Source organism: Onychomys torridus, chromosome 2 (assembly GCF_903995425.1).
Source record: "Onychomys torridus chromosome 2, mOncTor1.1, whole genome shotgun sequence".
Taxonomy (NCBI): Eukaryota; Metazoa; Chordata; class Mammalia; order Rodentia; family Cricetidae; genus Onychomys; species Onychomys torridus.
The window spans coordinates 145,381,245-145,409,038 of record NC_050444.1 but is presented as its reverse complement, the minus strand read 5'-3'; the positions used below and the strand labels follow the sequence as shown (position 1 = coordinate 145,409,038).

The window sequence follows — 27,794 nt, the reverse complement described above, 5'->3', positions numbered from 1 at the left end:
GAGCCATTCCCTTCCTTAACAAGCCTTACTGCAAATTTGAGTCCTTGTAAGAGGGTATCCCAAAAGCAAATGGAACTTGAGTTTGTAAATTTATAACTGTCAAAGCCAATCGAAATGTATATAACTATTGATTTAAATTTGTCATGCCCAATAGAATGAAAAGTTTTTAAATCTTTGACTTCCTAATTACAGTGAAACTTCATTGTTTTGGGTAATTTGATTGTGCTAGAGTTGTGTTCTGTCGAATTTTCTCTCTTTAGTTAGTCACGAAGGCAAAAAGTTAATCCTCTATAGGATGAGCTCTTGATTCACTTCTACAACATGTTTATTGAGCTTTTATGTATTAAGTCAAAGTGATGTAAGGGTAGAAAGTGCCCTCCCTCTATAGGGAACATTCTAGTAAGAAGAGAAGGGTTGACAATGAGCACAGCAACAACCAGACGCAGTGGCCCACAAGTGGAATACCTACACTTGAGTTGGAGGCAGGGTGATTGGGAATTTGAGCTCCCTACCTCTAGCCTACACTGAAAGACCCTGACTAGAAAAATTAACAACAGCCAAAAATGAAAACGGAGGGGAAAACCCACACAAACATCAGACACTAGCGAGTTCTATACAGAAACTCAGATGGGGTAAATAGGTAATTCAAGGAGCTGGGGTATAGCTCAGTGGTAGAGCACAGTACAAAGGGGCAGCTGTGTAGCTCTGGCTGGACACTGAAGATCTTCTCAGTCGGTCTCCCCGTCACCATGAGCTGGATGATGGTTCACCCTTAGGGAGCTTGGAGAGTAAAGTATGTGCCTTGCAGTCAGACACCACACTGTATGCCCCCAAAGGGGTATTGATAACCTCACACAAGCCCCCATCTTTCCATCCCCTGGCTCTACCCTGGGGATAGGATGACCGGCTACTGCAGGATATGGAGGAAGTTTAGGTGCGGTGGTACCTGCCAAGTGCCCACACCTCTACAGATGGTCAGTGTTGGTGTGCTCCTCCGTTCTCTTGTGCTTAGAGTGTGGACTTTCATTTGGTGAGGGACAAGTTGCTTTGAGGTTTTCAATGGTACATGATAAAGTAGCATCATTAAAGCAGTGGCCTTTTAAAGAGGATCCCTTAAGCTGCGTGTTGACAGTGTTAAAGTAGGGACAGGCCTGAAGACAAGATTATGACCAGGGCCGATCTGGAGAGATGATTCTAAGAACAGAAGTAAGTGTAGCCTTCAGAAATGAGAATGGGAAAGGCTGCCAGTCAAGAGATTCAGAAAAAGGCTATCAAGTGGGCCTTGGCAGGGGAGAGGACCCAGAGGGAGGAAAGAAAAATTGCTTCATGACCGTACACACTATTAGCCTGAGGATGTGATAGGGAACAGCTGCATATTCAGAGGAACGAATCCTTTACATTGTCCCCGCCATGGAAATGGGAGGGAGGCAGACTGCACACCATTTAAACTGCATGTTCAGGTTTTAAAACTTTGTAGCATATACATTGAAAATTTACCATAACCTGGGCTGGAGAGATGGCTCAGTGGTTAAAGGGCCATCTCTCTGGTTCCAGAGGACCCAGGTTGAATTCCACGCCATGGCTACCTGGATAGCTTGAAGCAGGCCTAAACTACTTGGAACCTGGGAAGTGAGTTGAGATTCCACAGCTGGGTCCTGACTGTGCCAAATCCCAAATTCTAGTCTTCAAACAGAAGTTTCTTTCCCCTTTTATGCCATTTGAACACTTATCAGCTACAGAACCTTGGACAAATTAACCTCCCTGGAACCCAGCTTTCCTAACTGCACAGAGAATATAACAGTCTCCACCTCAGGTATTGAGAGATGTTGGGAGGTAACATGTGCATGGTATGCTTGACACATAGTAGGAGTGCAAAAAGTATGTGTCAGGTCTAAATCTTCCGTAGATAAATGGTCTCAGCAGAAGAAAATATTAGTAGGCTAGCTAACACTGCGCTGGTATGAGAGAGTATGCTGGTGGAGAGGAACCCAGCCTCCTTCAGGGATTCTATTCCTTCCTAATCCTCCTCCCCTCCCCCAGTACCTCAGAGTTTGTTTGTCTGGATTAAATGTGGTCCTGCTCATAAATGAAATAAAGCCAGTCACGGTGTTCCATACCTGCAGGCTCCATTACTCAGGAGCCGAGGCAGGAGAATTGACAGAATCTGTTTATTCTGGTGACTTACAGAGGAGGAGTGATCTACTGCATGTTTGGTGGAGTGCCTTTATGAAAATAGTCCAGTTCTCTGAGCCCCCGAGCACCAGTGCCCAGTGTTTCCAGGCTGCTATCTAGAAAGCACTCGCCTTAGGTAAACTCCATCTTCATCCAGTTTTCTTCTATCTTGGTCACGGAGGCCTGTGCGGCTCTAACTGCCCAACATACTTGTTGATAACATTTGTCACTGGCCCCTGTCAATATCTCTTTAGTTTCTTGCTAATGCCATTTCTTAGCTAATCATAATAAGCAGCCTTAGTCCTTGTTTGATTCCTATGTAGATTAGTTGCGCAGCCTGGCATCTAAAGTAATTTAAGGCCTTCCCAACAGGAGGAGCCCTTACAATATTAGTTTGTTGTCAGAAATATCGCTGAAGCCTATTGTGCATGTGTCCTGCTTTCTCATGAGTGGACACTTTCTGCTCCATTTGCTCAGTTCCTGGAGGTGGAACCTGTTCCCTCAGTGGCTAGTATGGGGGGGTCTTTGGTCCTTTAAACGGTTTTTCCAATTTCATTCTGTGATGGAGCTCTCCCGCACCTTGTATATGTTTGGTCATACACAGCCTTCTAATTGTATTTAGGACAGAAAAAATGTTTGATGGTCACTACAGAATGCTGTAATGGGTAGTTTGAGTGCTGGAATATTGGTGTGCAATGTAGTAATGTAGAGGGGTCAGAATCTTTAAGGGCCAGGGCTGTTCATTTCACTGGTCTGGTTCTGGGGCCAAAGTGTCTTTCTTTGGCCCTGGTCCAGAGTTTCTTTCACTGGTGTGGAACACTGTGTGTTTCTTTGGTTCTCGTTTCTGTGTTTCTTTCACTGGCTTGGACCTTGGGAGCAGAGTGGATTTCTTTCACTAGCTCTGGTTTCAGGGCCGGGGTGGGTTTCTTTGGCTGGCCCTTTTACCCTACACACCTCCGCCACCAGGAGCCAGTGCCTGTCCTGCCTTGGCTGTGTGTGAAGAGCATGATGTCTGGTGAGAGTTCAGTGACCCTCCGTGGTCCCCAGTCCCAGTTTTCTCACCAGAGCGTGTGGATAGTCCTGTCCTTCCTGTCGCTCTCATAGGCCCGCTTTACCAAAGCTGCTTTAATGGCCTTTGTAAACTGTGGGATGTCGTCCCTGTGCAGCTCGGAGCTACTCTGGAAGCTGTGCCACACCCCTGCCTCTTTCAGACCCACCCGTTACTGAACTGCTACTGCTGAGGAACTTGTATTCCTCAGCATTTTAGTGAAGTTCTAGACCAGGCTGGCCTCAAACTCAATGATCCGCCTGCATCTGCCACCATACCTGTCTTCATTCAACTTTTTGTTTGTTTTGAGACAGGGTCTCACTATGTAACTCTGTTCAGAAACTCACTCTGTAGACCAGGCTGGTCTCGAACTCAGAGATCCACCTACTTCTGCCTCCTGAGTGCTGGGATTAAAGTTGTGCACCACTACACCTAGCTTCAGCTTTTATTTTTAACATGTATGGGTGTTTTGTCTCCATGTATGTCTGTGTATCACATGTGCACTTGGTGCCTGTGGGGGCCAGAAGAGGTGTTGGATCTCCTGGAATTGGAATTAGAGGGTTGTGAACTGCCATGTAGGTGCTAAGGAAGGATAACCCTGTCAAACCTAGGTCCTCTGAAAGAGCAGCCGGAGTCATCTCTCTAGCTCCGTTCAGCCAATTTGTTAAGAATGAGTCTGTTCCCAGGAGACTGGTTCTGCTTATTAGTTGAGAAGTCACCGTAAGGGAAGTAGCTATTTGAAGCAGGATGTACAGCAGAAGAGCCACGTTGGGCCTGGGGGTCTCATTCCAAGGCCTCCTGGGGCCTGATGACTTGTGCTTGCTTTTGCAGACTGAGGACAGCAATGGGGACTTAGACCCTGGAGTCTTGCTGACAGCTCAGACCATCACATCTGAGACCACAAGCAGTACAACCACAACTCAGATCACCAAGGTAACAGCTTCCAGTGGCATACTGAGCTAGCTGCTATACCCTAGATAGAGGGGACCAACACAGCAAAGGCTCTCAGCTCCGTCCCAGGTGGAAAGACCTGAGACCTTCCCCGGAATACACCTGGGAAAGCCACATTCTCATTCCACATCTGTCCATCTTGCTGTGGGTAAAGTCTACATGTCAGCTTGAGATAGGGTATAGTTCAGTGGGAGAGCACCTCCCTACCATGGACAAGCTGTGGGTACCACCCTCAACATGCATGCACACACAGGTACATGATTGCACACACTGGCACACAGTTTAAAGACAGGGATTGTCGATATGGTACAACCATATTCATTGAGTCAGAAACCAGATCTCTGGTCTGATGGATCATTTTGTTGTTGTTACATCTTGAGGCCATGGTTACCATAGTTTAGAGCTGAAATGCTGAAATCACCAGACTGCTTTATAGGAAACAATGGAGACAAAATGTCAAAAATCAAAATTTTCCACAGAAAATCAGGCAGTCCATGTTTACTGTAGCACTAGAAGAAATGCCCTTCCCTCCTTCCTTCCTTCCTTCTGTTAAGACATCTCACCAACGATATCTCACCCAAACTAGCCTGAAACTCACTATGTAGCCCAGACTGACCTGGAATTCACAAGTGCTGTCTCAGACTCAGAAGTGCTGGGATTACAGGTGTGTACCATGCCTGACCTACAATTTGTTATAGGTAAGAAATTTAGCCGGGCGGTGGTGGCACACGCCTTTAATCCCAGCACTTGGAAGGCAGAGGCAGGTGGATCTCTGTGAGGCCAGCCTGGACTACAGAGTGAGTTCCGAGAGAGAGAGAGAGAGAGAGAGAGAGAGAGAGAGAGAGAGAGAGGGAGGGAGGGAGGGAGGGAGGGAGGGAGGGGGGGGGGGGGAGGGAGGGAGGGAGGGAGGGAGGGAAGGAAGGAAGGAAGGAAGGAAGGAAGGAAGGAAGGAAGGAAGGAAGGAAGGAATTTAGAAAAAAAGCAGAAAAAATGTTGGTCAGGCTTTATCATAAGACATAGATAACAGTGAGCTGACACTCATGTGTCTGAATCTTGGCTTTCCCCTTATTTGTCCTCTTGAGATTATTTAAGATTCTTTTGACATTAATAATGTGAACCGCTTTAAAATAGGAGATCCCAGTTTGAAGCTGAAAATAATCAGTAAAAATAAATAAGGACGAAAAGGGAGTCTTGGGAAGAAGAGACAGGAAGAGAATAATGAGCTGTCTTTTTGTTTGGTGTACTAGCGTCTAGTGGTCCAGGGTGAGGAGCTCTTCTGGGCAGTGCCAGCATCATGGTGCTTAGCCTGGGCTACATTCTCACAATAACAAACAAAGAAACAAAACATTTTGAAGAGAATTTTTAGAATCTTCTGGGATGGCTGTCTTTCCTGCTGTGTATGGCTTTCACTTTGCCTCTTCCTCTGGTTGCAGACTGTAAAAGGTGGAATTTCTGAGACCCGGATTGAGAAGAGGATTGTGATCACGGGAGATGCAGACATTGACCACGATCAGGTGGGAATGCAGCAGTGGGTCTTGATGGGCACAGCGGCCTCCCCCAGCAGCCACTTCAGCTCTTAAGAAGAAAAACAAGGGGGCTCGAGACAAGGCAGCCTGGGGGCGGGGCTGTTAGTGGGGTAGACAGGTGGTGGTGCATGGGCATGGTGGCCACACCTGTAGTCCCAGCACTCAGGAGGCTGAGGCAGGAAGTTCACCACAGCCAGCCTGAGCTACACAGTGAGACCCTGTGTGTAAGTGTGTGTGGAGGAGATGGCGGGTGCATGTGGGCTCCTTGTCCATGGATCCTGAGGTGTTATCCCGGGGTGACACAGAAAAAGAGGAGGTGTTGTCCTGCCCCAGAGTGCGACATAGCAGATAGCAGGAGGTGGGTGAGACACCTGGAGATGGGAGCTCACTCCGTCCTGGATCTGTCACCAACTTGCTTTGTGACCTTGGGTAGATCCCTTTACATTTGATGTTTTCCTCTCCAAAAGAGAGTGGGTTGATCCAGATAATTCCTGGGCCCTTCTGGGTGCTAAAATTCTATGTTTTTATGTTAATTAGGTGCTAATTGTGTGCTACAAGCAATTAGCAAATAATAAGGTCAGAATTAATGTTCCCAATTCTCTGCTGGGTGCTGTTAGTGAGGCTGCCAAGGAGAGGGGGTGGAGGAGGCTGGTGGAGGGGGCAGGTCTACAGGGCTGGGACTCACTGCTGTGGGTACTGTGCTCAGGGTCCCAGAAGCAAGGCCCGAGGCCCAAGTGGGGGCCTGTAGCCTGGGTACTGAGCTCAATAGGTCCTTCCTACTGCCAGCCTGCGACCTATGGCTTGAACCCTGCTGTGGGTTACCTGACAACAAGAGCTGTGGGGTAGAAGGTATTTGGTTTTTCCGAGACAGGGCTTCTCTGTGTAGTTTTGGTGCCTGTCCTGGATCTCGCTCTGTAGACCAGGCTGGCCTTGAACTCACAGAGATCCTCCTGGCTCTGCCTTCCGAGTGCTGGGATTACAGGCGTGTGCCACCACTGCCTGGCTGGTAGAAGGTATTTGAAGTAGCACCGGCCTGAACCCTAACTCTGCCCTGACCTGTTGTGTATACCCTTTAGCAACTTTGAGCTGGGCCTTTACCCTATAAAATGAAGATCATCATGGGTTAGAGTTGATATAGTGATACTAGATCACTCAGAGATCGCTCCAGGGACCCTTGTTTCTTCTAGGAACCAAAGGCTCTGGGTGGGAGGAAGTGTGGTGTGCTCTGGGGGATGGGGGATGCACTTTAGGACAGACTGTTAAGAAAGGTAGCATAATCCAGGCTTTCTTAGAGGGAGGTGGAGCCTCCAGGGAGAGGACTTGAGCTGGGCCCAGAGTATAACTGAGTCAGGGGAGAGGCAGGGGCAGTGGAGACAGCAGGTTTTGTGGAGGTCTAGATGCCCCCCTTGCCTGGCTGGAGACTGTCCTTAGGATCCATCGGGCAAACAGCTCTAACAGCCTACCAGGACAGTGGTGTCACAGTGGCTCAGGCTGGCACCCTGGAACCTAAGGGACTGTGTGACGAAGGAGAGAATCAGACTCAAAAGCCTGGTTGCCCTCCCAGCTATGAAGGACTTGTCGTCTGTGTGGCCTGCCCAGTCCTTGTTTATAGTGGGACTCACAGCAGGACCCTGACTCACTGGGTTGTGAAGATTAAGTAAATAAATGGACTTAGCCAGTCCTAGCATGCCATAGGTCAGCCTGCCTGTCTGTCTTCCTGCCTCCTCCTACTTTTGCCAAAGACCCCTCTTCTTTGTAAAACCTGTGTGTTCCTCCTCACCTTCCTGGCCTGGCCCCTGTTCCCATATTGAACATGGCCTTGCTCTATGTTCACTGCCTGAACGAATCCTCTCACTCCTGAGGTTGCCTGTCTCTCTGAAGAGAACCTCTACGCTTCCCTGCCTTTGTGCTCTGAGTCCTGTAGCCTCCCTCTGCAGGATAGGACAGGGCAAGGTACTGATCCATTTGGGCTGTGCCGTGTGCTGCCCTGGTACCGCCATCATCACAGAAATGCCCCAGGCTTCCTTCACCAGCTGGCTTGCTCTTTTTCTGACCAGCTCTACCTGTCTTTCACAGGTCCTTGTACAAGCCATCAAGGAGGCCAAGGAACAGCACCCAGACATGTCAGTGACCAAGGTGGTCGTCCACCAGGAGACCGAGATCTCTGAGGAGTGAGCTCAGGTAGGGGTGTTCCTGCTGGGATGGGGGATGCCACCATCTCAGCCAGAGAGAGTTCTCAGGAACTCTGGACGCTTGGGGAGGCCCTGACCCCAAGAGGTATCCACACTGGAACTCAGTAAAGTAAAGGCAGAGGCTGTTGTTAACTGTGTGGCTCCCACCAGAGCAGCCAGGTCGTGTGTGTCCTTCTGCCTTAGTGCTAGCATCACTGGGGAGGAGGAGGTACCTCAACTTGGGTCTGAACTGTCACCACCTCTTGAGTCCCTACACTCAGTTATTCTGCCTTGGCAACACCAGGATCTGTGGGCCAGAACCGGGGAGGCCAGAGAACAGAGCTGAGAACAGGGCCAGGCTTCAGAAAGAACACACGGGGGTGGGAGTGGGGTGGGATGTAGAACTGGGGGGGGTGGGCAGGCTAAATAGCTGGGCATGCAGGAGTGCAGATAAATGAATGCCTGAAGTGAACACTGGGGGTACAGCCAGTGCAGCTCACCATGTTACAGCCAGGAGAACCTGGTAGGGGTGCTGGAAGCATGCTCCTTTGTGGGGGTTCAAACTCGTGCTTTTCTTCCCTCTAGGGACTGTTCTGCCCAGTCCTCACCCTTCCCCATCCAAGAGAAGCCAGCATATCATAAAGAAGCCAGCCTGCAGCAGTCAGACTTCAGACTTTCAAGACTGTTCCACACCACAGAAAACCAACTTGATTTTCTATTTGGGATTTCTATTGAGACTCTTCTAGATGCCACAGATGTTTTCTATATTGTGATACAGAAATTGTCAACTTTTTGGTCTATGAACTGTTTTTAAGACATTTTGGGTTTTTTATGGAGTGGTTGGTAACCCCTCAGCCTTGCCTCTCCTCACTCGTTTCCAACTCAGACCCTGACAGGATCCACAGACTTCTTCAGAACCCCTCAGAGACCCTGTCAGCTGTAGAGGCCAGAGCCAGCTCAGTGGGACTTCCTGCTCCTCCTCCAGCTTCATACCCTGGATGACACAGAAACTATGCACCAGTGAATGTCAGGCAGGGCAGATGCCCTGGTCACAGACCCCAGAAACATGACCTCCCTTTGCAGGGTGTTTGGTGAGGCAGCGACCTCAGCTGAGCACATGCTGTCTCCCCCCACACACACCCCCTTCTGTTTGGAGCTTTAGGTCAGAGACATCAGTCGCTTCAGATAGAGCACATACTGTGAACATTTGAATGCATCTGTGGCCTTCACCTCCCCAGCTACCCTCTCCCTCCAAAGAAACAGCAGCTTTCCCAATTGTTCCCAGCTCCCTTCTCAGGAGACCGGAACTCTCGGAAAAACCAGGCACTTCCAAAAGTGCCAGTGGAACATTTTTAGTTGTAACTTGAGGAAGAAAAGTTAATGAGGTTTTAAAAATCAGGTCTTGTTGTTCAGGGGTGCGCTTCACCCAAGGGAGTGGCGCCTTTACCTCAGAAGGAACTACTAAGAGTGCTTTCTGCCTCAGCCTGGGCCTCCTCTCTACCAGGCCTGGTAAGGGATGTGGCTGAGGCAGAGGGTGTGCTCTGTGACCTTTCTTCTGGGGACAGGCAGCTGCCTGAGGGTGTTCTCCAGGAGCAAGGGTATTCTTACCTCCTGGTGGTCATCCCTGGTCAGGGTGGGTGTGAGCCAACTCTGTTCGCTCCTCCATTGCCTGAGAAGTCTGTCAGGTTTGGGGGGCTTTGTTTTATTGTGGGTTTTGGATTTGGTTTCCGTTTTCCTTTTTTTTTTTTAAATATTGGTTTTGAAAAGGGAGCCTGATGTCCCCAATTGGTGGTGAGAATTTGGGGACTCCCCCCTCCCCCCAAACAGGGCCTCTGTAATCCTCCAGCCTACTTCCTACAAACGGATCTGCCTGGAAGCTTCTTAGGTTCCTAATTCTAGGCTAGGAATGAACTTCATGAGGGCTGACAGCGGGTCTCTGGCAGCAGCGGCTGAAGGGCAGTGAGCATGTGTGAAGTCAGGAGCCTCTTGGCCACATACTCTTCACACAAACTCAGCGACTTCGAACTGGTTTTGAGTGTGCATTTTTCTTTTAGCTCCCATGAGACTGTTACCAATGGCAGCTTGCTCTAAGGAGGGCCAGGCTCCACTCCCAGAAGCAAACTTGCAGACTGTGGGGTTGAGCTGAGGAGACTGCTGGGGAGCAGGGTTAGCAAGAACTCCAGCTGCGGCCCAGGAGGAGGAAGAGAGGGGTGCCTGCCCATCCAGCACTGCTCTGTCAGGATCTCAGACTGGGTACCTGACCTCTGCTGCCTTTGTCTGGAAATTGGACCAGAATTCTGACATCCCTCCAGGCCTTCCCCTCCCTCTTTTGCTGGTTCTGGCAACAGATCTTGGGAGATGGTAATTGTTTGGATTTTTTTTTCCTTTCTGCAGTTGGTGTGAAGAACAGACTCTGTCCAGGTAGAAGTCGTGATGGGGGAGGGGAGCCCCATCTCCAGGGTCAGGGACTTGGCAGGAATTTTCCTAAAGTGACTCAGGCACACCACAGTAACAAACCCAACTGCAGTTTTATTTTTACTTCAGAAGTAGATTTCCTTCAAACCACATGAGATCTCTGCCACCCACCCACAAAGCAAGCCCTATATTCCTAAGCTGAGGGCCCAAGGAGGCTAACTCCAGGGACCCTCCCCCAGGCCAGCAGTGTATTCTGGGGGATGCTGAGCAGCTGGGGTTGGGGGGCCATGGCCCACATTGAGAAATGGAGCTGGAGTTTCCGCCTAGCCAGCAGCCCCACTGCTCATGAGAAATATAAGCCCCAGGCCGGTTGTTTTTAACAAATCTCTCTCAGATCTATTATTTTGATGACAAAAATGAAGGAGCTTTGTAAATTTTTTAAAAATTATGAATCATATCAAGTAGTTGTTTACATTTGACAAAATATGGCAGCAGAGTCCAACTGAAAAACCCTTAGGTGAGTTAGGCAGTAATCAGGCCTGCTGTCTGCACCCTTCATAGTGACAGATGTGGCTGTAGTATTTTAGGTTAAGTGTTTGGTCTTGCTTCTTGTATGGCATTTTTCAATAAACATTAAAAAAAATAAAATAAAAAGACCTGACTGTGAGGATTGATCCACTTTAAAATTTCTCTTCTAACAAAAGCATGGGAAAAATTAAACCCTAACCCTGGGCAGGGGAGATGAGAAGGGAAGCCACTGTGTACGGTAAGCTGCCCACACTGGCCAGAGTGTATGCAGCTCCGGGATGTGGAAGGAACTGCTGAGAACTGGCGGGTGCCTTCTGCCAGCTTGGGAAAGGCGTTGGGACAGGAGTGAGACAGACCTGCCTCCAGGAGAGCTGCCTGCCCCCAGGAGCGGGGCACTGGCAGTGGTTAGCCCCACCCGGACAGCCCATGTGGCTGCAGGAAGAATAGGTTTGAAGTGGTAGCGAGGGGTTAGAGGTGCAGTCACTGCCCCAGACGGCTGCAGAGGGTCTGCATTCCACTTCATTGCCCACCTTCCCCGGGAGGTCCCATGTCCATCACCATTGCCACCTTGGAGGGAGCCTGTCCCAGCCTGAGCCATCCCAGCCCACCACTGTTGAGTTTGCCAAGGTACCGGTGCATCTCCGGATGCTCTTGGCCTAGCCTGCAGCCTCTCGGGTACCTGTGCTGGGCTAAGGCCACAGGGGCTGAAGAAATTCCTGAGGCTGAATCATGCTGGTGTCCACATTAACACATGCCCCTGAGGCTTGCCCGGTGCAGCTGGCACTGCTCTACACATGCAGGTCAGGAGCCTGAGCGGCTGCTGGCACCTCAGCATCCATCCTAGCCTCAGAGGTGACTGAAACAGCTAGTGGACACTGGACTTCTGGTGTCCTGGTCCCATGGTCCACGCTGGTAGCCTCACAGCAGGTTATCCCTTGCACCTCAGACCCTAGCCCCCAAGTCCCCTCCTAATTTGGCATAGCCACCCAAGCTGAGTCTGTCAAGCCGTGGCCAGCTTCGGTGGGCACAGTCCCGAGCTGCTGGAGTCCCCAGGAGGAGCTCCCCCAGACCCAGGTCCAGAGACTTGGAGTGCTCAATGCAGGAACCAGAGGGCTGCACCGTGATGATCACGTGGCCAGTCTGAGTCCGAGGACCCCAAGGTGGCGGCAGCCCCGGGCCCTTCAACGGGTAGCTATGGAGCAGCGCGGGCAACACCGAGCGAGGATTGGCAGGCTCGGACCGCAGGCTGCGCACCGACGGGACGGGCGAGGGACCCCGCCTCGGGGCCAGGTCCCAAGTCTCGGGCTCCGCGACGGTGCCCGGGGACCCATGCGCCGGACTGGGCAGCAGCGCATCCCAGCCAGAGCCGTCGGGCGGCCGCAGCGCCTGCGCCCTCAGCACGCCCCGGCGGAGCCGCCGCGTCTCCAGGTCCCGGTTCTCGTAGAGCAGCGTGTTGGCGCAGATGAACACGAACAGGCCGACGCCCATGATCACCGGCCCCAGTAGCCGCAGGCGCTCGTGTGGCCCGTGCGCGCGGCCGGTCCTCGGGGCGTGGGAGGCGCGGCCCGGCCAGTAGCCTGCCACGGCGATGCCCATGCCCACCAGCACCACGAGCGCGCCCAGCGCCGCGAACGCCCCCGACGGCGAGCGCAGCCGCAGCCGTGCCCGCACCCGCAGCGGCTCTGGCGGGGAGCGCGGCCGCCGGCGCCGGCCCAGGCGGCGGCCCAGACGCGAAACGCGGCCCTCGGGGCTCCTGCGCGCGCCGCCGTCTCCGGGGCTCCCGGCCGTCATCGCGCGGTCGTCCGGGCGCTCTGCGGGGCCAAGCAGAGAGGCAGACACTGACCCGACGGACCGGGCTCCGGGGGAGGGACGCGCGGGGCCGCCTCGGCCGGCCGCTTGGAGATCCCTGGCGGCCACCCCCGGATTTTCCCGCGGCCGCAAGGCAGGGAGCCGCCCCCGCTCGGGTTTTCCGCAGCGGAGCTGGGAGCCAGCGTTGGCCGGGCCCGCGGGCGGGCGGAGCGCAGGGAGGGGGCTGCGGGGCTCGGGTGCAGCCGGGGCTGCGGGGCTCCTGCAGCCTGCGCGCGCTCCGCCCGCCCGCCCGCGCGGGCACCCCCTCCCCCCGGAACCGCGGCCGGGGTAAGTACCTCCTGGGCTCGACCCCACCCCCGCACGTGGCCGCCCCGAAGTAACCAGGGGAGGGGGCGCTCGGACCGCCCTGGGTCTGCAGGTCGCGCGCGCGCGCCCCACCTCCCCCCCTACTGCGCTTTACATACCGCAGCGAGGGCCGCCGGGGGTGTCTCTGACTCCCGCTTCTCCTTGCTCGCCCCCTCCTTGCAGACTTCCTCAGCCAGCACTGGAGCTGCAGCAGGAGAGACTTGAGCTAGACTCTGGGAAGACCGCTCTGGCCGAGACCAGCCAGTCAGAGCAGAGGAGGCAGCGGCGGACTTTGTCCAGGATTCTTTTCCACTCCTCCAGAAGAGGCCTCCCCCTCCCCCCACGGCCGGACTAGGACCGGGGCTGGAGGCAGGGGACTGCCAGTGCCGGACGCAGGTCCTCGCCGGACTGTCCTCCCGGATCTCTCGTCGGCCCAGGCAAGGCTGTTCCCAGACTGCGGTGTTTCCGATTCGGGCTCCCGGGGATGAATCATCCCCCTTTCCCGCTGCCTGGCCTCTTTTCCAGCCTCCTCCGCCCGAGGCCTCCGTGGGCCGCGTCCGGGCCGGAGCAGCACCGCCCCGGGGTCGAGGCCGCACGCTGGAGCCGCTCCAGGAGGCCGCTCGCCGTGGCCGGGGCACCGGGAGGCCGCGGGCAGCGGAGATGGGGCGTCCGCTCTCGGCCGGAGGCGGCCCCGGGGTCCCGAAGAGAAGCGGCCTAGCCCGGGCCTAGCACGGATCGACCCCCGCCTGGGGCCCCGCAGGCCGAGCCCCGACCCCCGCGAACCCCCAGGCGGCTCCAGAAAGGGCGCGGGGTGGCTGAGCCCCGCCCAGGACCCCGCGATCCGCCTCCGCCCGCGCCCTCGACGGAGAGGCGCCCGGGCCGGCCCCGCCGACGGCCCCGATCGCTCCGCCGGGCGGGCGGCCAGTTTCCATGATGCGGACTCGGCCCGGGAGCCCCCGCCTGGGATTGATTAGCCGGCAGCCCACGCTAATGAGAGCCGGCTGCGCGCCGCCCGCGCCCCTCTGCCCCCCGAGACCGGCATCCCCCGGCCGCAGAGCCTCCCAAGGCGATCTGGAGAAGGCGCCCTCCCTCTGCTCTCTGGGGCTAGCTCCGGAAGCATCTGGCTGTGCTGACCCCAGCTTCGTACTCACTCGCTGGGCCTCTGCGTGACTCCCCTGCCTCCCCGGTCCTTCTGTCCTCCCGGGGTGTCCCCCGACCTGGGTCACAAGCTCAGCTTCACTCTCAGCTGCCTGGGCGTTCTGATAAGTCCCTGAACCTCCACGGGCGAGGGCTCCACTAACTACCAGAGTACACCTCGGTCAGGCTCCGAACTCTCCGCTGCAGTCCTAGGCTAGCTCTGCCCATTCCCCACCCCCTTCATCTAGAAGCAGTCAGCCTGGCTATCCCCCCCCCCACCCCGCCCCCGTAGCCACTGTCCTCTCCAGGCCACTCCATCTCTCAGAGTCCCAGTGGTCTGGCCACTGCCTGCCCCTGCTAACTGGTTTGCACCGAGCATCCTTCCACTCTGAATCTGACCTTGCTGAAATCCCTCTGTGGCTTCCCGGTGCTGTCCAAATGGTTTCAGAGCCCTTCTTGTTTGGGCATGCCTCTGCCCCTCTCCCCTGGCCCGGGTGGCTGCATCTTTCTAGGTTCCCAGCCCCTCCGAGCTCTGGCCCCAAGGCTCAGGCAGTTCCTGGCCTTTCTGTCAGGAACACCGATCCCCCTTTCTACCCCACACTCCCCCAGAGCTCTGGGCCTTGCTCCAGCCCCTGGCCCGCTCTTCCCTCCTCGGCCCTCTCTCTGCACACAGGTGAGCACAGCTGGCTCTCATTGGATAGCTGTTTCCTGGGTCCTTGCCGGCACTGCACTGCCGAGGGGCAAGGCTGTTTGTGCCCTGCTCCTTCCTGGAGCCTTGTGCTCTGGGGAATTTGTGTCCCAGCTGGCCCTCCATGCTAGAGGAACATGTGTGAGGCCTGTGTCTTCCCCCACTCTGTTTGCCACGCTGGGCCCTGACCCAAGGGGAGGAGGAGGGAGAGGAAGAGAACACCTAAGCTCTCTGGGGCAGGAACAGAAGTAACACACGTGTTGAACACCTGGCCCAAAGCACATGCCAGCAGCCTCCGACCGTGGACTTCAGGCGGGTCTGAGCTGTGAAGGGGTGGTGACAGGTCTTGTTCCCAGGTGTGACCCTGGCTCTGATTCTCTCCGAGGGCTCTGAAAAGTGTGTGAAGCAGGGAGATAAGGAAACCGAGAGCAGGAGGCAAACATTCCCTCCCACAGGCCCCCTGCAGCGGGACGGGACCTCCCAGCCTGATGGTTCCATCCTGTCTGCAGATGTGTGGCTGGCTAGTGGCCTGTGTTGGGACAGTGATAATCCCCAGGCAGTCTGGATCCCACTCAACTCTGCCTTGGCCTCTGTGTGACCTAGATGCCTTTCCTTCTGGACGGGGAGGAGCCTGGATGGATGAGGTGGAAGCTGGAAATACAAGGCCATCACCCTGAAGCCATCCTGGGGGAAGAGGGGCAGGTGTGTGCAGTGTGGCCCCCTCCCCCAACAAGTTACAGACAAAGAACAGAGGGACAGACAGGCTAGCATAGCCCTAGCACACTCAGGGCCTGGAATCTCTCTCCTCACTTTAGGCCTGAGCCATCTCTGAGGACACAGCTGGCAGCTGTGTGGTCCCTCCCTGTTCCTGGTGACTTTAACCCAGAGATGCCTCAGCTCCTTCAGAGCTGTCCAGGGGGCAGAATGTGGTTCTCCATCTTTGCAGAATGGCCTTAGGGAAGTTGCAGTTCTCTCTGCCAGCATCGACCCTGCATCCTTCATGGGCAGCGTGGAGGTGGGAACAATTCAGTGAGCAGTGTTTCATGAGGTGAGTCCGGAATCTCAAACCCAGGTTCCATCTCCTGACAAAGCTGGGATCCAGGGTTCCAGACCACAGTCACATCAGAGCACAGGCCCTTAGAGGGTAGTAGCTGTATCCCTCTGAATCCATGCCCCACTCTGGAAAGCTCTACACTGAGTGACATGGGCCCCTTCTAGGTGTCCTTAGGCTGCCCGCGCGTAGTCTGAGGAAAATGAACGTGGTCTCTGGCTCTCTGAAGCCCAGAGAGGAGAAGGCAGAACTTGGTGATCCAGGAGCCATTGAGGGAACAAGGTCCTTGTGACAGCAGCTCCCAGGACAGTGCTTGGATGGAAGGTCAACAGTTCTCTGGGGCTCTGTGACATGGGCTGTCACATGTATCTGTGGAACCAGCGCCTGGCGGAGTATCCAGGCTTGCCTATGGTCACATTTACGCCAAAACAAGGACATGGTAATAACCACCCAAAGGGCTCCGTAAGGTGAGACACTGAGGCCAATCAATCTTTGCCACTTTTCTGGGCTGGCTGTTGAACAGCAAGCCCTGGGCCCTTCCAGGTGCTTCTGTCTTGGGGACAACAGACTTGCCCACCTAAGGCTGTGGAGGCAGCAGCTGCCCTAGGGCAGCTCCAGCTAGTCCCTCCAGGAAGTGGTAGACGCTGCTCTGAAGATCTCAGGAGGCCTGGCAGAGCCCTGCCTAGAAGGGCCCAGAAACCTTAGCTGCCTCAACTGCAGTTAGCTGGGATCCCACACGTTCCTAAAAGTTCCAACTGGGCCAGCTCAGAGCTGACATCTTCCCCTGGACCAGGAGGAGCGGGTAGACCAGGAAGTCCAAAGGGGAGCAAGCTCAGAGCGGGAAAGAGATTTCTCTCCAAAGCGTGGGAGGGAAGGGGTCTACAAATGACTTGAGAAACTGATCAACCAAGGGCTTGGAGCAGGGCTGCCGGCTGGAAACGTGGCCACCCACACACAAGCTGACCTCAGTTGGTCCTCTCCACAGCAGGTGTGTCCCTGAGGCCTCCCAGCTGGCAGGTCACAGCAGAAACCCCCAAAACAAAACCAAGAGCAAATTGCCTACTGGGGGAATAGCGGCCTGTTTGAGCCGTAAGGTTGGAAAAATGGCTAAGCCCTAGAAAAGAGCAGCAGTGCCGGTCGCCTACCCACCCTAGTGTGGTAGCGTCAGCCTGTTGTGAACCTCCGTGGAGCCATATGTAGCTGTTTCCGGGATTGTTCTGTGCCTGGGCTGGGAAAAGCAAGGCAAAAAGTCTTCAGGGTAGGCCCGTTAGCTGTTGGGGTGACTGGTGAGGCTACACGCTTGTCCTCTGCCATCCCTGGGCTGTGGCACTTGCCTCCTCTTTGTGGTTAAAGATGCTTGCCTGCAATCCCTTGTCCCCAGGAGCCTAACTCCAGAGAATGAGCAGAGGAGTTGGGGACCCCAGAGGACAGCCAGGATTTCACGGGAAGCTGGGAAATGGATTCTTAGAGACAACTAGGAATCAGCCACAGAGATACCCCGGGAACTCCTTTCGGTGACAAACTACACTGCTAAAGAGGCTCCGTGTCTCATGGGGAGGGGCTCTGGACCTCCTCGGGGGGGGGGGGGGGGGGGGCTCCCAGCCTAGGGGGAAGTGGAGAAGGTGTGGCGCGCCCCCTGGCGGCCGTGCCGCAGCCCTGCCCGAAGTGCCCGCTGCCCGAGTTGGTGCCCACGTGTCCGCTGCTCTGCCAGCAACACCCGCCCTCAGGCCTCAAGTGTGAACTCCCTGCAAACCATCCCGCTCCCCTGGGGAGGTCAGAGCAGCTCTCCACCCGGGTCCCTGCCACGTGCAGCTGAAGGCCAGAGAGGGCTGCACCGCTCGCATCCCAGAGGTACCTTCGGGAGACTAAGGACAAGGAAGTGCACAACCGCCCCATAACGACAGGGCTCCACTCCACCGCATTGAGTGGGCCCTCTCACACATTTTCCCTGGTCGGCTGGCGTGGACGCGGCCCTCACCTGGGCATCCAGCAGGCCCGTAGAGACGCCGCCCGTTCATCAGACAGAGCGGGTCTGGCTGAGGTTTGTGTTGACTTCCACCAGCACAGGGGACAGAGGCCCACCCACAAGTGCCCCTCGTCCCTGTGCAGCTAGCTGCCTGGTGAGCCTTTGCGTCCACAGCCACGCCACTCATTTCACAGAGCAGGGCTGCAGGCCGCAGAGGGGCCCCATGGGTGTGGTCCTCCTGGTGTTTAGGCCCCGAGTCGTGAGTTGGTACCCAGGCGGCCTCCCGTGTGGGATGTGGTGGGAGAGGATGCCGCCCAGCCCAGTTCTGAGCCCGCTCTGGCAGGTGAAGTGGGGGGACAGTGTCTGGACCCCAAGTCCCTGTGAGTCCAGAGCCCCCTCCACACAGAGCTGGCGGACAACTATGGCCCGGAGTGTTTAACTTACCCAAGGCCATTCAGCACGAAGGCAGCAGCCGTCTCACCACTCAAGCTCTGCCTGGAAAAAATGCCATCAGCCCATTTGCCCAGAGCCAGATCAATGGCCTCGCCTCGACCATGCTCTCAGGAAGTTCAGGCCCCTGGTAAATCACCATAAGTAAGGGAGAGGAGGGCATGTCCCCCAGAGGACAGCGTGCTGAAGCCTCTGCTGGATGGTCCGAAACTCCCCTGCCTATGTATGTTTCTGCGTTATCGGCTCCCGTCCAAACTCCTGGTTTTGGAAGAATCGCCCATGATGCCCCAGGAAGCTTTTCCAACATCTTCACCCATTGATTCCTCTTCTCTTGCCAGATGCTGGCGGGCCAAAGAAGAATGAAGTCATCGAAAGTTCCACAGTCAACTCGGATGGTAGGTTCATGGCTCACCCCCATGCCACCCCACCCATCCCCCCGAGCTACCGAAGCCTGCACAGTGGGCAACTGCCAAGCTCTGGCGATTAACGTCTGGGAGGGGAGAATGGTCCAGCTTCTGCCAGATCTGATTTCCCTCTCACCCTTGGGGTGGTTTGTGGTTCCCACCCACCAGCAGTTCACAATCAGGTCCGCAGTCCTGGTTCATAACCGGGGCCAGGTGCAGTGCACGCCACACGGTGGTTGTGATTAGTGTTTCTTTAGGAACAGCTCAGGGTTCTTTTTGTTTTGTTTTTCAAGACGGAGTTTCTCTGTGTAGCTCTGCCTGTCCTGGATCTCGCTCTGTAGACCAGGCTGCCCTACAAACTCACAGACATCCACCTGCTCCTGCCGCCCTGAGTGTTGGGGTTAAAGGCGTGGGCCAGCACAGACCTGCCAGCTCTGGGTCCTTTAGTGGATTAGAATCACTGGGGTTACCTAGCTGGTGAGGACTGAAGATACATACTCTCTTATTAAAGAAAAGGGTTGCGATTCTAAGGGGGTCCTGAAGTCCTCACATGCCTTGGGAGGCTCCTTTGCATGACCCTCTCCAGGAGTGCAGAATCTCACCTTCCAGCTCCTTAAACCATCAGGAGGCAAAGTCCTGTACACACTGGCCGGGCCCTCTCCAACTGCCAGCTCCTCCTGCGCCCCAGAGCGCATGCCCTGGTCCTAGTTTTTTGTTGTTTTGTATTTTAATAGCTCGCGTTCAGTTCTGATGATCCCTATGTTTGGAACTGGAGTGTGCCACAGCGTGTGGCTTTCAGTTTGGGAAACATGCAGGGGGCCTCCTGACCTGTCCTTTGTTGGTCCCTCCCAGGATAAGCCCTCAGGGTTTGCGGAGGCTCTGCAGGGTTGTCAAAGTTGCAGGCCCCACCCAGGCTCCCAGTGACACACCTAGGGTTACCGTACTTGGAGGAGGCCAGGCCTCATCCTTTTTGCCGAAGCTGAGGAACCAGGGCCTTTTCCAGCTCCTACCACGGCCTGAGTGCTCCACTTCCTCCTGCCCTCGTGAATGGCCCTCTATTTTGCCAGTCTTCCAAGGAGACCTTCCAGCTTCCACAGGGAACAAAAAGAAGTCTTAGAGGCTGGAATGAAGCTGAGGAGTAGAGCCCTTGCCTGGCCTGCATCTCTCTCTCTCTCTCTCTCTCTCTCTCTCTCTCTCTCACACACACACACACACACACACACACACACACACACACACACAAAACCTCCTTCCACTTAAAAACCAGCTTCATGGGAGACATGGCTCAGCACTTAAGAGCACTGGTTGCTTTTGCAGATGACCCAGGCCCAAGTTTGGGTTCCCAGTTTGGTTCCTGAGTTTGGTGGCTCACAACTGTCTGTAACTGTAGTTCCAAGGGACCGGACACCCTCTTCTGACTTCTTGGGACATTATTAGGCACACACATAAAATAGAAATCTTTTTTTTTTTTTAAAAAAAAAAAAAAAAAAGCTTCATTGGGGCCTTATTGCCCTATGTCACTGAGATTCATTCTGCGGTGGACCCTGCTGATCTTAATAAATTGGTTCTTTCCTGGATGTGTCATGTGTAAATTTCCCTATTTTAATTTTTTTCCTTCTCCTTCCTTTCCCGTGCCCTCAGTGTGGTGTAGAGACTGTGGTTGAATAACCACACAGCGCTGCCAGCCCTGCTCAGCAAATATTGTAGGTTTTGAGATCTTGCCAGCCTAGCTCTCCTGCAGCAGACAAACCCTAGGCACACAGGCACGGTTGGCCCAGGATGGACCTGGCTTCGCTTGGGATGACTTTTATTTTATCTTCAACTGTCTGAAAATGCTAAAACCTCTCTGAACTCACAGGCCATGTGTCTGGGTCAGGGTTTGTCAACCCCTAATCTGACTGCAGGGCACCAAAGTGGTGGGGCTGTTCCTTCCCCACTGCTGGGACACCTGACAGAAGCAACTTAAGGGTTTGTTTTGTCACAATTTGAGGATGTTGCCCGTCATGGCAGGGAAGGAAGGCATGGTAGGAGTGTGAGGCAGCTGGCCACATTGTGTCTGGCTAATGCTGGGGTTCAGCTCCCATTCTGTTCCCTGCATTCCCAGACCCCCAACCTATGGAATGGTCCCTGCCACCCATACTCGGGGCAGTGCGTCTCTCTTTGGAGACTTTTCTGAAAACACCCCTTCATCCTCACAGCCCCCACCCCAGGTGTATTTCTATGTGATTGTCAATCCAGTTTGGTTGACAAGAGCCGGGCATGGTGACTCACACGTGTAACCCCAGCTCTCAGAAGGCTGGGGCAGGAGGGTGCCATGGGTTAGAGGCCATCTGGGTTATATAGTGAGTACCAGGGCAGCCTGGCCTTCAGAATGTGAAACTGCCTGTAAACAAACAAATCATTTATTAAATAAATAAGAGTTTTGAAAGCCAGGCTCGGTGGCAAACGCCTTTAGTCCCAGTACTCCAGAGGCAAGACAGGTGGAGCTCTGAGAGTTCCTGGCCATCCTGGTCTCCATTGTGAGTTCCAGGCCAGCCTGAGCTACATAGTAAGACCTAACTTGAAACAAAACGGTTCTGAGTCTGGGAGAGGTAATGTCACATACCTCAACTGGCTTACACACCTCCTCAGCTGGCTTACACACCTCAGCTGGTCTGTATACAGCCTGGCTTTGGGGCTATATTTGTCTGCCTCCAACATCATGGTCAGAGGAGACCCCTTAGCCACTCACCTCTGTTCGTTTCTGGAGTCGAACACTCTTGCACAGCAGTGTCCCCTGAACCAAACAGCCGCCATCTTGGGACATTCAGCTGTGCCCCCTTGCAAACGATCATCCAGGCTGGGTTCGACTGACCTCGTCGATGCTGGGTAAAGACTTTCCAGGTGTGGTCTGTTTGCGACAACCACACCCTATAAACGACCCTCACCTGTACTCTTTAATGAAGCTCAACTGAGCCCACCAGCTCGGCTCACAGAATGAACTTTGGTGGAATCATGTCTCAGTTTGTGACTGGGACCTTAGGAGAAAGGCAGACATTGCTTATGTCTCCCCCCGGGAAGGGATTTTAGTAACACTTGGTGTAGTCATCAGAATGGGAACAACTGAGGAGGCGTTTGGGCAGAGCAAAGGTGTCCCTGATACAGAGAACGAGACAAACCGATTAAGTCGAGTCAGGGGTGTGTGGGGGCAGTGTCGGGGACGTGGACCGTGTTGAGTGGTGAAACATGTAGCTAAGGCGTGCACCAGGCTGTTGGCCGGGAAGTCCAGGGTTGGCAGTCATCTTCCAGGTGGTGTGGCGTGGCTCTTCACTCTGATGGGTGGGGACCCCGGAAGTACAGATTGTTTTTAAATGGCTGAAGGTCTAGCGCAGCTATTACCAGCCCTGGGTGCCTGGGGGTAATGCATCGGGGCCGAGGTGTCAGCAAGCATCTAGAGACGACCTGGATGCTGCTCTGGGTTATAATCAGCCATCTACGGAGGGGCAGCCTGGAGGGAGCATGCAGCTGTATGGGAGGAACTGCAGAAAGTATGAGGCTTCTGCTCGGGCTTCCCCACTTAGCTGCTGAACTGGATAAAGGAGGAGACATTCAGGTGATGGCCTGTTTTGGTTTTTTGTTTTGTTTTGTTTTTTGTTTGTTTTGTTTTTTGGGGGAAAGGCAAAAGGTGAAGAGGGTCCAGGCAGTATATATAGAGTGTTTTGTCTGTTTGGAGGCCGAGTTAAGAGACGCATGCGCACACCTGAAGATGCGAGCATGGGGGAGCAGTTCTCCAAGGCTGCAAAGCGGGGTGAAGTGGAACTCTTGCGAGATTTATGGCTGTGACTGAGGAAGTCACAAAAAACGTGCGCCTGTCCCTGTGAGCACGCGAAAGGTCAGCACAGGTGTCCCCAGAGGTCATAAAGTGGTTTGGGGGTGATCTCAATGCTAGGAGGCGGTTCTCTCCGAGGAGAGTTGCTGGTTACAGAAGCCCTAGGCCACTGAGACAACAAAGGCCAGGGTCTCAGTTGTTGGTTGCACTCCAGAGCCGATGGCGAGGCCCTGTCGTTGAGGTCACCGGGCTTAGAGTAGTAAATCTAGGATGGGCCTGAAGTGTCCCCTCCTAGGAGAGGTTGATGCGATCTGTGTTGGGGAAGAATTAAGTAAGGCCTAACTGGCTGGTCTTCCAGAGGTCCTGAGTTCAATTCCCAGTAACCACATGGTGGCTCACAACCATCTGTAATGAGATCTGGCGCCCTCTTCTGGTGTGTAAGCATTCGTGCAGGCAGAACATTGTATATATAATCAATAAGAAAATCATTAAAACTATTTTTAGGTTGGGGATTTAGCTCAGTGGTAGAGTGCTTGCCTAGCAAGCGCAAGGCCCTGGGTGTGATCCTCAGCTTAAAAAACAAGACAAAACAAAACAAAAAAACCTATTAAAAAAAAAAAAAAAGAGCCGGGCAGTGGTGGCGCTTGCCTGTAATCCCAGCACTCGGGAGGCAGAGGCAGGTGGATCTCTGTGAGTTCAAGGCCAGCCTGGTCTACAGAGCTAGTCCAGGACAGGCTCCAAAGCTACAGAGAAACCCTGTCTCGAAAAACAAAACAAAACAAAACAAAAGGCCTAAAGGTATATCCAGTGTGGGTCCTGCACTCTTCCCAGGGGAAGTGCCAGCTAGTGCCATGGTGGTGTGGAACCAGCTTTCTGATTGGACCTAAGGCTCACTCCACAGGAGGTAAATTAGATCCGGCACAGGGAAATTAGACCAAACCCTATGCCCAGGAAGTTACAGGTTCCAGTGGAGAAGCCACTGCCATTGACTGGGGATGATGTACCAGCTAAAATGCTGCTCACATGTATGTTTACAGTCATAGGCCATTACCACGTCCCGGCGTTTTCCCATCTGTTTTTTATCCAGTTCCTCATTTGAGTTTTGTAACAAAGGGGGAAAAACAACCCCAAGACTTGCTGGAGACAGGCGTGAAGGACACGAGGGTTCCGTATCCCAGCTGAATTGGAGACCAGTCAGACATTTATGTCATCCCCTCCAGGACTCAGGGACCCTTTCAGAAGTGGGTGGGAGGAATGTCAGGGTGGGGTGGGGGGGGGGGGCGTGGAGAGTGCTGTCGTGGGAGACAAGTGACTTCGGGCTTACAGCGCTGCACCCCATTGCAAAAGGCCATCCTAGCTGGACTCGATGGCCGGTGGCCATCCTCTTACAGAAGGGTGGGAGGGCCTTGGGACTGTCACCTGAGTACCCTAACCCGCACTTGGCCTGGGGGAGGAGCTCCTATGTCAGCCAGGAAGACTGGGGCAGCCGGGGAAGCCCTCATGCAGGCTGGGTAAAGGCTTTCCAGGTGCAGCCTGTTGGGAGGGGGCACACAGGCCCTGTGGGAAACCCCTCTGTTCTGCTCTGTAAGGAAGCCCAACAAACACGTGGACACATTGGCTCCCCAGAGTGACCTTTGGTGGAGCATGCCTGGGTTCCTTGGTTTGCCATTGGGACCTCAGGAGTGGGAGGGGAGAAACTTCTCCCTGTGAAGGACTTTTAGCACGAACAACTGTGTCCTCTGGTTGCCACAAACTAACTAGGATCCCCTAGGATGCCCATGCTGGGCCTGGTGGCCTTCGATGACCAGGAACCTGCTGTACTTTCCTTTTTTTTTTTTTTTTTTTTTAAACATGGGGTCCCATGTAGCCTGATTGGCCTCCAACTCAATATTATTTATGTAAAAAAGGAAAACACTGAACTCCAGATATTCAAGGTACCTCCCAAGTGCTGGCATTGCAGGCATGAACCGTCAGGCCTAGCTGTCTTTCTTAATGTCTCTGCAGTTTTTGACACAAGCCAGAGTCATCTGGGAAGAGGAACCTCAACTGAAGGAATTCCTCCATCAGATTGGCCTGTGGGCAAGTCTACGGGGCATTTTTTTTTTTCCTTTGAGGATTGCTGTGGGCAGTACCACCCTTGGGCAAGTAGTCCTGGGTTGTACAAAAAATTAAGCTGAGTTGGGCGTAGTGGGACTTGCTTTAGTCCCACCTCTTGGGAGGCAGAGGCAGGAGAATCTCTGTGAGTTCCAGGCCAGCCAGCAGATGGATAAACCAGTAAGCAGCACTCTTTCATGGTTCTGCTTTGGTTCCTGCCCTTATGTTCCTGCCCTGGTGCCACTCCATGACAGACTCTATCCTGTAAGAGATAATGAACTCTTTCCTTCCCAAGTCGATTTTTGGTCAGGGTATTTATCACAGCAGCAGACACCAATCTAGGACAGTGTCCATTGTTGTGGGACATTTGTACACTGTGTGAAAAGGTATTGCTGTGGTTGATGTAATATAAAGCTGAACGGCCAATAGCTAGGCAGGAGGTATAGGCAGGACTTCCAGGTAGAGAGGGAGAACTCTGGGAAAAAGAAGGGGGAGTTGCCAGCTAGACACAGAGGAAGCAGCAAAAGCAATAAGGAGAGATGAGGTAATGAGCCACACAACACAAAGTACATTAAAATAAGTGGGTTAAGTTATAAGAGCTAGTGGAACAAGCCTGAGCTAAGGCTCAGCTTTCATAATTAATAATAAGTCTCTGTATCATGATTTGAGGGCTGGTGGTCCAAGAAAGCCTGCTACATATGGTGTCCAATGTGGAGGCTTATATATCCAAACATAGGGCCTGAGAAAGCCAAGGAAAGTTCTGGACAAGGAGCCAAACATGGCTTCCTTAGTCCTGCAGTCTCTCAGGTGGGCTGGTGCTTGGCATACAGAGGCAGAGATACTGGCCACTGCCTGCAGGCTGGAGTCAACTGCCAGCACCAAGTGCCAGCACCATGTGCCAGCACCATGCACTAAGCTGTCACACAGTGGCTGACATGGCAGTTTAAGATTTGTCAGTCAGAGAACGCTGCAGATGCTTAGTAAAGCCAGGTCCAGACAGAGAGAACCTCTAAAAAGGCACAGTGTGTTTTAAAATGTGCTTAGATGCTGAAGAAAGAAAATAAAATGGATATAGTTTGCCATAAAAAAAATAAAGTTTAGGGCTGGAGAGATGGCTCAGTGGTTAAAAGCACTGACTGTTCTTCCAGAGGTCCTGAGTTCAAGTCCCAGCAAACTTATGGTGGCACATAACCACCTGTAATGAGATCTGGTGCCCTCTTCTGGCCTGCAAGGACACATGCAGACAGAACACTGTATGTATAATAAATAAATAAATCTTTTTTTTAAAAAAGTTTAAAAATAATAAAGTTGGGCTGGAGAGATGGCTCAGAGGCTAAGAGCACTGGCTGTTCTTCCAGAGCTCCTGAGTTCAGTTCCCAGCAACCATATGGTAGTTCACGACCATCTGTAATGAGATCTGGTGCCCTCTTCTGGAGGGTAGAGGTAATGCAGATAGAACACTGTATACATAATAAATAAATTTTAAAAAATAATAAAGTCTTTAAAGAGAGAATAAAGTGATACAAAAAATGTAAACCACATGAAGATGGAAAATACACAGGGTGTCTGGATCCTGTATGATGCTTTGTTGACTTTGAGTTTTTTAAATGTGAATGTACACAAAAACAGCAGCTGCTTAGAGCATTGGATTATGAAAAGGACTGCTGGATTAAACCAGCCTATATGCTTTAGAGAGGTCTTGGCGTCAGAATGGAAGTAAAAAAAAAAAATATGTTGCATTGGGAAAGAGGTTGTGCTTTTGTTTCCACCGGAAATGAAAGGTTATGGCTTCCTTCAGAGTTAATTGAGATTAAATTTGACTGGGGGAGACCTCCTGAGGATCTTGGCTACAAACATAAAAAAAAAAAAGAAAGAAAAGAAAAAAGAAAAACTACAAGACAGGTAATGTATAAGCTGATCCTTTGACATGGGAACAACTCTGAGACTAGATGAGACATGATAAATCTTGTTGGCTACAGAGTCCTCATGACTTGTTACATACCATCCTTTTATATGACATGGATGGAGATTTATACAGCCCAAACAAACTTATAAAGTTAACAGATGCCTTTTACCTGCTTAAACATAAAACAAAAAATCATCTTTAGCTGACTTGTGCACATTCCATACTTGTGTTAATATAGATATACGTTACCTTTAAAAGTGTGTTTTCAGAAAAAAAGGATCAAACATCAACAAAGACAAGTAGCCCATGTGATCGTGCATCTCAGAATGCCTCTGTTGAAGTTTCCTCAAAATTTTACATCCAGAACAACTTCAAAGCTGCTAGCTGAGATGGTCCAGCTTCACTGACTACTCTTGCCAGGATTTCAGATAAGCTCTGCACTTTCAAATTACATAGAGACTGGACAGCAAATAATACAGCTGGTTTTCTCAGGACTTGGCCCAATTTTCTCAGAGTTCCCTAAATGCGCTCTGGCCCCCAGACAACAGGAAGCAGTCTAGAGAACGTGATGCCCAAATTACCAAGAGGTGGGGTGGGTAGCTTTCGGTCATAGAGTAGATTATGAATGTTTGTCATTGTTTGGGGGAGTTAGTTGCAAAATTGTTAGTGCTGTGGGATGTCTTTCTGTACACTGTGAATATATGTCGTTCCCACTGGTTAATAAATAAGCTGCTTTGGCCTATGGCAAGGCAGCTTAGAGGCAGGTGGGAAATCCAAGCAGAGAGACAGGAAAGAGAAGGGCAGGATGAGGGAGACATCAGCCCACTGCCCAAGGAGCAACAAGATGCCAGCAGACTGGTAACGCCACAGCCACATGGCAACATGTAGATTAATAGAAATGGTTTAATTTAAAATGCAAGAGCTACTTAGTAAGAAGCTTGAGCCATAGGCCATACAGTTTGTAATTAATATAAGCCTCTGTGTGTTTACTTGGGACCAAGCAGGACATAGGAAAACTTCCCAGCTACATTACTGGTCATTGTAAGGGAGGTTGGGTTTAAGGATCTTTCTGGAAAAACAAAGGGTGGGGATATGGGAAGGATAGGGTAAAAGGGTAGATTATTAAATGTACTTTAAACTAAAAAGCAACCATTAATCTCAAATACATTGATAGGATTTTTGTATATTGATATTGATTTTTGTATATTGATATTGTAACAAGTTTAAGGTTATTTTTGTTACACTGTATATATGTTTCTACTCTTGTTTAAGGTATTGTACCTATGTAGCTCATTTAAAAATGTAATGTAGGAGACACCGCCAGA

General features: G+C 52.7%; 3 protein-coding genes across 15 annotated transcripts in view; 2 read left to right on the top strand and 1 right to left on the bottom strand.

The window, feature by feature from the left end:
• Epb41 (erythrocyte membrane protein band 4.1) overlaps positions 1-10,946 on the top strand; it is a 165,170-nt gene extending 154,224 nt beyond the window's left edge. For all 12 annotated transcript variants that reach the window (XM_036177794.1, XM_036177799.1, XM_036177778.1 and 9 more), the window contains 4 exons: positions 4,052-4,153; positions 5,605-5,685; positions 7,774-7,878; positions 8,454-10,946. In XM_036177794.1, coding sequence (XP_036033687.1) covers positions 4,052-4,153; positions 5,605-5,685; positions 7,774-7,872 — 282 coding nt within the window. In that variant the 3' untranslated portion in view covers positions 7,873-7,878; positions 8,454-10,946. The remainder of the gene's footprint in view (positions 1-4,051; positions 4,154-5,604; positions 5,686-7,773; positions 7,879-8,453) is intronic.
• On the bottom strand, positions 10,382-13,892 carry Tmem200b (transmembrane protein 200B). The gene is made up of 2 exons (XM_036177800.1): positions 13,085-13,892; positions 10,382-12,622 (listed from the first exon to the last, which is right to left on the bottom strand). Exon 2 carries the CDS (start codon positions 12,600-12,602, stop codon positions 11,754-11,756), a length of 849 nt encoding a protein of 282 aa, XP_036033693.1. The 5' UTR covers positions 12,603-12,622; positions 13,085-13,892; the 3' UTR covers positions 10,382-11,753.
• On the top strand, positions 13,330-20,541 carry LOC118577539. Of its 2 annotated transcripts, XM_036177802.1 has the most exons (4): positions 13,330-14,775; positions 15,394-15,492; positions 18,596-18,652; positions 20,303-20,541. In XM_036177802.1, exons 1-4 carry the CDS (start codon positions 14,569-14,571, stop codon positions 20,327-20,329), a joined length of 390 nt encoding a protein of 129 aa, XP_036033695.1. In that variant the 5' UTR covers positions 13,330-14,568; the 3' UTR covers positions 20,330-20,541. The 2 variants fall into 2 exon arrangements, with proteins under 2 accessions (XP_036033695.1, XP_036033694.1); XM_036177801.1 differs by lacking the exon at positions 20,303-20,541 and having other exon boundaries at positions 18,596-18,952.
• Positions 20,542-27,794: the final 7,253 nt, after the last annotated feature.